Consider the following 9,265-nt stretch of genomic DNA (forward strand, 5'->3'; position numbering starts at 1 on the left):
TCAATCATGATTCGTTTGATGTTTTGAATTACATTGTATATATACAGATAAAAAAATCTCAAATAAGTCAAGAAAAAGTACCTGAATGCACTGTGTGTCCAAAGTGGTCCAAGATCAAAGCAACTTTGAGCTAAATGTGTCAGCAGGTGGATATTAAATGAAATATGTTCTTTCCCATATAATTTCTCAACATCTTTTACAAACACTATCAGCTTCCTTTCAGCATTGTATATGTCAGTTGCGGTCATGGACGTTTGGAGAAGTGTTGAAATTGCATCGACAAGTAGACTCCAATGATTTACATATTCAGCAGGAAATAATTTTTTCATGATCGGCAAACTATAAAATAATAGCCACAAAACCCACTCATGGGCTTTCCAATGTATTCTATCTGACATTTTTCGCGGAGTCCTAGACGCGTCACTAGATGGTTTGATTGATATTAGATACTCATCTATCATATTCAGAAAACGATGAAAATAAAATTTTTGGTGATGATTTGCTGAGTCAAACCATAGTTTCGCGAATTGTCTACAGACCCCAAGTGCTACACAATGCATCCAATCTACACACAGGCCTTTGATGATGTCGAAACCTGGTACATCACACAATATTGCTCGGCACTTAACACCTTTAATTCTATTTTCAGAGTGGAGTATCGTATCTTCATGATTTCGGAGACCTTCACCATAAGCATTGTTGTATTTATCAAGAGGGTAAACACGGACACTGCCTCTGCCTTTAGCTATTTCACATCCTTCATTCAAACAAAATCCACATCCATAGGCTCCCCGGAAAGAAGTAGTACACCTCAGTTCAGGACGTTCAACTGAATCTGTAACTCCTGACAAAATTTTGCATCTCTTTCTATATTGAATATTATCGTAAACGTAGTCGAATCCTTTAGTAGCTAATGAAATTGACTCGGCAACAAATGGTTTAAGGTATTCGTTCATAATAGGCTTCTTGGATCCGAAAAACACACTTACTAGCATTATGTGCTGACGTTGTTGTTTTGGATGTAACTCATTGATACTACACAGAATTGGGGTGATTGATGATTGTGAACTTTTGAATAGAGGCGTTCCATCAATGCTAAAATTGACACTAATTAAGTCGTTTGCCTTGTTATCTGGTATTAGTTTTTTGTATAATTCAGAATCAAATATACTTTCAATGTTGTACGGAAATTGCTTCTGTCGAGAATTTGAATATAAAATATCAGTGTGATTACGTTCATAGAAATGTTTTAATTGGTCAGCTAAAGGCAAATGCATAAAAATATTTCCTAGTTGACGATTCTCAGAAGTGTCGATTAATTGATCACATTCAATACATTTTAAAAAAATTTTAGAGTCATTTCCATTTTTGGAATTTAGCTCTGCCCCGGCATACAACTTACACGATGGACAGAAATGATGAATTTGTATGGGGATAGCAAAATGATTTACTATTTTCTTGCTATAAAATTTTGATGAATGTCCAATGTAATTTTTAGCATTAATATCAATCAGCTTAGAAAAATCTTCTGCAGCAGCATACGTAAGAGAATGGCGGATTTTTCCAGCTAGCATTAAAAGTGTTTTTTTTAATACTTCTTTTGAGTATATAGAAATAGGTTCTGCTGTCATAATAGGATAATCATCATTATCTGATGGCGAAAGATCATTATCACTGCAGTGAAATTCTTCCAAAGGCTCCGGACTACTTGGAGGTGATTGAAAATCTTCATCAGAGTCATCAAGTTCAACATCCTGAAAGAAAGTTTGATTAATATCTACACGGAGAAAATTTTTTTTTTGTGAAATTTACAGGGTAACCACGACAGTTAGGAACGAAGTGACATGCCTGGTAATTATTATTTGGTTTTTGTATATAAAATACAAAGCCGTTGGTTTTATTTACATTGGCACAATGTAAAAAAAACAATATCGTAATTTTTACAGGGATTTCCTTATTTATTTACAGTGTGTCTAAATATAAATCTCTGGTAAATTAAGATATTTACATGGTCATTAGGAAAATTTATCTAAATTGTAGTAATTTCTCTATAGTATGGATAATAAATATTAAGCGTATTTATTTTCAGCAGGTGATTGACAATTTATATCCGAAGAACCCGTATAATTCTACAAGGAACCATGTAAATTTTGTGTGTTTACTTGTTTATATGAAGTTCGATGAATAACATTTTTATTTTTACAGTATTACCATGTAAATTAAATCGATATAATTTTTTTTTTTTCAAAAAATCTTACTCAGGTTCAATTCAATGATAACATATTTATTTTTACAGTGTTACCATGTCAATTAAAAAACTATGAGATAATGTCTACAAAAAGAATAGAACTTGATGAATTAATTAGTGATCTGCTACAAATCCTTGGTATTTTACTTTATAAAACAAATGAAAAATATGCAATTTATTTTAATAAATAAGAATGTCCAAGGAAAAGCAGTAGCTAAGAAACAGATGTAGCTAAGGAATTAATGCTGCCAAAGAATTATGTTTTAAGAAAATATATTTGCTTGAAAAAAAAATTTTTTTTCAAGCAAATATATTCATAGCTACATCTTTCATAACTACTGCTTTCCTGGACATTATTCATTTTATAAATAAAATACATGTAAATTTATTTTTTAAAAATACAAATGTCCAAGGAAAAGCAGTAGCTAAGGAAAGAATGTAGCTAAGGATTTGAGACTGCCAAAGAATTATGTTTAGAGGTTATAATGTTGCTTAAAATATAATGTAAAATTTATTTTTTAAAAATACAAATATCCAAGGAAAAGCAGTAGCTAAGGAAAAAATGTAGCTAAGGAATTAATGTGACTAAGGAATTATTTCTTTGAAACATAATTTTTTGGCAACATTAATTCCTTAGCTACATCTTTTCCTTAGCTACTGCTTTTCCTTGGACATTTTTTATTTATTTTATAAATAAAATACATGTAAATTTATTTTTTAAAAATACAAATGTCCAAGGAAAAGCAGTAGCTAAGGAAAAGATGTAGCTAAGGAATTAATGTGACTAAGGAATTATTTCTTTGAAACATAATTTTTTGGCAACATTAATTCCTTAGCTACATCTTTTCCTTAGCTACTGCTTTTCCTTAGACATTTTTTATTTATTTTATGAATAAAATACATGTAAATTCATTTTTTCAAAGTACAAATGTCCAAGGAAAAGCAGTAGCTAAGGAAAAGATGTAGCTAAGGAATTAATGTTGCCAAAAATTATGTTTCAAAAAATAATTCCTTAGTCACATTAATTTCTAGCTATCTTTTCCAGCCTACTTTCCTTGAACTTTAATTTATTTTATAAATAAAATACATGTCAATTTATTTTTTCAAAATACAAATGTCTAAAGAAAAGCAGTAGCTAAGGAAAAGATGTAGCTAAGGAATTAATGTTGCCAAAAAATTATGTTTCAAAGAAATAATTCCTTAGTCACATTAATTCCTTAGCTACATCTTTTCCTTAGCTACTGCTTTTCCTTGGACATTTTTTATTTTCTTTATAAATAAAATACATGTAAATTTATTTTTTAAAAATACAAATGCCCAAGGAAAAGCAGTAGCTAAGGAAAAAATGTAGCTGAAGGAATTACAGTTGCCAAAAAATTATGTTTCAAGAAAATAATTCCTTAGTCACATTAATTCCTTAGCTACATCTTTTCCTTAGCTACTGCTTTTCCTTAGATACTGCTTTTCCTTGGACGTTTGTATTTTTAAAAAATAAATTTACATGTATTTTATTTATAAAATAAATAAAAAATGTCCAAGGAAAAGCAGTAGCTAAGGAAAAGATGTAGCTAAGGAATTAATGTTGCCAAAAAATTATGTTTCAAAGAAATAATTCCTTAGTCAGATCAATTCCCTATTTTTTACATCTTTTCCTTAGCTACTGCTTTTCCTTGGACATTTTTATTTTTTTAAAATTAAAAAATAAGGAATTATCAAAGATTATAAATTAATTTCTCTGATATCTCTAGCTTAATGAACCAACATACATTAAAATATCCTGAATATTTCGTTAGATTTCAATTTTTCCTACATTTTTAATGTTCAAATTTTTCTTATATTTTTTTATTCCATTATGTTTCGATTTAGTATCCTTATTAATAAAAACAACTTCTTCTCTTGTATTCAGTGAAGATCATTCTTAATAAGGATTAAAATTTTATACCTTTCACAATAGCGCGCGATAGCTTAGGGGATAAGGCACTCGGTTTAGAATATAGGTTCCATAGGTTTAGGTAGAGTCACAGGTTCGAATCCCGGTCGGGACAGTCATCACAAAAAAAAAAAAAAAAAAAAAAAAAAAACAATGAACAATATGTATGTCGTTGTGACCATGTAAAAATAAATTTTTTTTTTGGTAAATTTCACAAAAAAATTCTCTCCTTGTAAAAAATTGTGATAGAGATGCAGTTTTAAAAAGACGTCGAAGTTTTAATAGACGATAAAATTTACTCAGCACAATCAAACGTTTTACTCACCGAGTATTGTGCAACATGATCAATGTTCTCCAAACTGCAGATAGTTTCAGGAATGAATTTATCGAGAGTACAGTCGTGTTTGTCACAAGGTGTCTCAACATGGTCGTCAGAAGCCTCAGATCCACTTGATGACTATATTGAGTGAGTAATAAAAAAAAATAAAGAATTAAAATTCCATACAAAATGTAGATATTTTACATATGATATTCTGTCCATAAAAAAAAAATTTAATAAAAATCTCAAAAAAAATCAAATATTATGAAAAAATTAAACTTACGAAGTTATTTTGAATTTCAACTCCTTCACCTGATGACGAACTAAAAAAAAATAAGAAAAACAATTCATAGGACTATTACGAGTAGATATAAAAAAAAAAAACATAAAGATAAACTTATACCTATCGCTGTCATCGAATTTGATTTTTTTATTTATATAATTTTTCGTACGACGAGGCATTTTTAAGCAACTATCTTTTGCTAAATAGCGTTTATATGGTCCTCTTTTTTTCCGATGAGGCATGATATTTTCGAGAAAAAAACTTTATGACTAAGTAATATTAAGAATTAATTTGCCGACTGACAAATAAACTTTTGTTGTTTAAAACAACTATTTTTTTTTATTTATATTTCGAGGTTAGTGTTGTAAATATAAAAGAATAGCAATACTACAAAAATAAAAAATATGTCTACCGCAACAGAGAATTTGATTGGTGAAGCTAAATGCGTCAACTGAGCAACGGCGGTAGCTTAGACAAGACCTAACCTTACCATAGTCACAAAGGAAGAGAAAAAAAAAAAAAAAAAAAACCGTGGAACAGCAGTAGCTGATACGCACTTGTGTTAGACTGGTTGATGTAAAGACGTAACGTATTTTCTGTAAAAAAGTTTGATAAAACAATAAAAGGTACTGTATTAAATATATATATATATAAACATGTAGATTTATACAAATGAATAGTGTTTATAAATTTCAGTAATGTAATTTATTTAGTCAATATACACATACAAACAGATAGGTGGTAATATATATTGAATTTGTTATTTTTTATGATTTTAAAAATCACAGTGATCTTCATAAGAATGATAGTGTCTCAACTTGTCTGAACAAGTTTTCTTTGTAGTTTTTTTATAAATATTTTATGTCTGAATTTTTTTTATTTCTTCGTTTAATTAATTCATTATTTTAATTATTAATTTAAATAAATAAATTAATCAATGTTTTCAACAACGTATTATAATTTCATGATTTATTATTTTTATTTAGAAAAATGGAAAAAGAAATGTTTGCCATCGTCCAATGGACACAAGGAAAAGATAAAGGACGATATACTGTCGGATACAATATCTTACATTAAAAATTTTAATTATGAATTATATGAAAATGATGAATACGAACTTGATCAACCATTCCCAGTAGAATGGCATGAACCTGGGAAAAAACCTGTTGGCGGATGGGAGGTCTTTGAAGCCATTGTTATACAAGTGTCAAGTATATGAAAAGTCATAATGAATGTATAATTGAAAATGAAGAATGCGATTTTTTTAATTAACAATAATAATATAATTTATTCAGGTTCGATTAAAAAATTAGAAATGATGAATATCATTGACGTAAAGGCGGGCAAAACACAAACTGCTTTGTTACCAATGGCTAAGCACATGGTGCCAGGAACAGAGGACGCAAATGTATCGAGAAAAAGAAAGGTATTTATAAAAATTTGACATAAATTAAAATATTGATAATGAAAAAACAATAAGTTTTGAAATTAATGAAAGTGTCAAATTAGCGATGTTATATTAGTTGAGAGATTTGAAATGTTTAGAAATAATTTGGGTTTGACACATGATAAAAAATCACTACTTGAAGTTGCACTTTATACATCACCATCATTACCATATGCACTATTAGCTGTAACAACAGTTGATGATTATTTATATGTTAAATTCAGTCAATGTTCCACAATTTTTTATAGTGTCATTATTAGTATGGGGTTTTTTTATTTATTAAATATGTTAGCTGGTTGATAAATTTTAATTTTTTTCTCATGAAAAAAAACAAGATGAATTTATTTTTTTAACCTAACAATTCAGGACATCTTGGTTCTCTATACCAATTTTTTTATTAATTATTTTCTTCTTGCTTTATCCTCATGGTATTAAAAAAAATATTAAAATGTCATTAGAAAAATATTTTATCAATGAATTGATTTCGTTATTGAATATATTATTTTATTTTGAAAAATTACTTGAAAACAAAAAATAAAAATAATTGATAATAGCATTTAAATAATTACAAAATAAAACTGATATTTTTAACTTCAACAATTAATTATTAAAATACATAATTTATATAATTATTTTATTTATTGAACATGAATCAATAGTAGAATTAATGAAAGTATAAAATTAGCAATGTTATATTAGTTGAGAGATTTGAAATGTTTAGAAATAATTTGAGTTTGACACATGATAACAAATCACTACTTGAAGTTGCACTTTATACATCACCGTCATTACCATATGCACTATTAGCTGTAACAACAGTTGATGATTATTTCAATTATAAATGTTTTCTTTATAATTAAATTATTTTATTCATTCCAATATATCAACTTTTTTTCTTATCACAACAATTGGATAAATTCATTTTGTTAATAAGTTATTATTAATAATAACATATAATCACAAGAGTTTAATTCTTCAAAATATTTATTTAAAACAAAACTACTAATTTAAAAAAATATTTATTTAATTTCCAAAAAAGTATTTTTATTTTCCTAATGCAGTTGATAAATCATTGTGTGCCACTGAGGAAATTAAATATTTACAATATTTTTTTTTTTTCTATATATTTATACACAACTTTTTTTTTTTTTTTGTTGGATTCATATGGTACAAAAAGAAAAATAATCATTTATTTTTATTATGTAAACAACTAGATTTATATTTTAATTTTTGACTTTTAATTGTATTTTTTTAATATTCAAATTAACGTTTATTATTGATTGTTTTGACAAGTTGATAATCCATTACGTAATATTCTATAAATTTCTTTTTTATCAAATTCATTCATTCATATTTTTGTTTTTAATTTATAAGTCTAGTTTAATTTATTATTCTAATTTTATTTAATTTGTCAATATTAATTGAATAATTTTATTTTATGCATGATAATTTTATTTTTTTGTTTTCATTCTCTTTAAAACTTTTATTGTTATTATTTCATAGATAAGTGAAACTGAACTTGATGATAAAAACGAATCATCAGAAATCTTAAATGTCGAACTTCTAACAGGGCCAACACTTACTGATGGAAAAGAAAAAAATGAATATGTGACTAAAGCTGATTTGAAAGCCTGTAACTATAATTCTATTTTGTATTTTTTTTTTTATCTTTATTTATATATTCTAATAATAATACTTATTTTTTTTAACCTATTATTTTAGTTGCAGCTGATATTATTCATTTCTTTAATAAAAATGAATCTTCAAAAAAACCAAAACATTCAGAGACTACAGAAGAATCAGTTGATTGTTTTGAAAAAGCGACAAAATCTTCTAATAAAAAAGTAATTAATAATAGTTTATTTAAATTATCATTTAATTTGATTTTTTTTTTTTTATTGTAATTTTTTTCAGTCACAAATAAAAATTCTGACGGCAGGTGAAAATAAAATCGAAATTCCTTATGATCAGTGGTAGGATGCGAAATCAAAATTAACTTTCACAGCTATGGGGTGGGCCCTTGTAAGAGCTTCATTTGAAGAAAAAGTTTTATTAGAAAGCAATTACAAAGAAGGCTCATCAAAAAACAAAAGTAACAAAGAAAAATTTAAGAAGTTGAACGAGACCACCCTTCATGTTATAACAGGTAAAAAAATTAATAATAATAATAATAATAATAATAATAATAATAATAATAATAATAATAATAATAATAATAATACTTACCTTTTTTTTTAGAAAATGTTAGACAACGATTTGAAAAATCTTTCAATTATGCACAGTTTGGATCTTATATAAATACAAGATTATCACAATTCAGAAAACAAAGAGATTCAAAGGTAAACTTTTTAATGATAATATTGAAGTTGTTATTTTTTTATTAACGTCAACTCTCTAAATTGTATTTTTATTTTTTTATTTTATAGACTGAAGACAATACTGAACCAACAGCAGAAAAATAAATTTTTTGTAATATTCAGTGCATTGATTATAATATATTCAAATAAAAAAATTTATATTAATATATAATGATTTTTATTGATTTTTATATTAATTGTAATATATTTATTCATATTTTTTACGTATAAAGTTGCTATAAATATATATATATATATATATATTCAAAAAAAAATTTCAAATATACTTTTTATTATTTATATAATTTTTCATAAAATTTTTACATAAACTTTGTAAAAATTTTATATAAATTTGATATTTATTCACTAATTTTTATACGGAAATTTTAAAAAATATTTATAAATATTTTTCATATTATTTATATAAATTATATAAATTGTTCATAAAATTTTTACATAAACTTTGTAAAAACTTTATATAAATTTTATCTTTTTTCACTAATTTTTATACGAAAATTTTGTAAAATATTTATAAATATTTTTTACAATATTTATATAAATTATATAAATTTTAAATAAAGTTTTTACATAAACTTTGTAAAAACTTTATATAAATTTTATCTTTTTTCAAATATTTTTATACAAAAATTTTGAAAAATATTTATAAATATTTTTTATAAT

The 9,265-nt window shown here is 25.5% G+C and overlaps 1 protein-coding gene across 1 annotated transcript; it reads left to right on the forward strand.

The window, feature by feature from the left end:
• Positions 1 to 6,158: 6,158 nt before the first annotated feature.
• Positions 6,159 to 8,676, forward strand: LOC122849936. Its single transcript, XM_044148869.1, has 6 exons — positions 6,159 to 6,206; positions 7,731 to 7,860; positions 7,950 to 8,071; positions 8,142 to 8,373; positions 8,466 to 8,566; positions 8,654 to 8,676. Exons 1-4 carry the CDS (start codon positions 6,162 to 6,164, stop codon positions 8,202 to 8,204), a joined length of 360 nt encoding a protein of 119 aa, XP_044004804.1. The 5' UTR covers positions 6,159 to 6,161; the 3' UTR covers positions 8,205 to 8,373; positions 8,466 to 8,566; positions 8,654 to 8,676.
• The last annotated feature ends 589 nt before the right edge of the window (positions 8,677 to 9,265 follow it).

Source organism: Aphidius gifuensis, linkage group LG1, assembly GCF_014905175.1.
Source record: "Aphidius gifuensis isolate YNYX2018 linkage group LG1, ASM1490517v1, whole genome shotgun sequence".
Classification (NCBI taxonomy): Eukaryota; Metazoa; Arthropoda; class Insecta; order Hymenoptera; family Braconidae; genus Aphidius; species Aphidius gifuensis.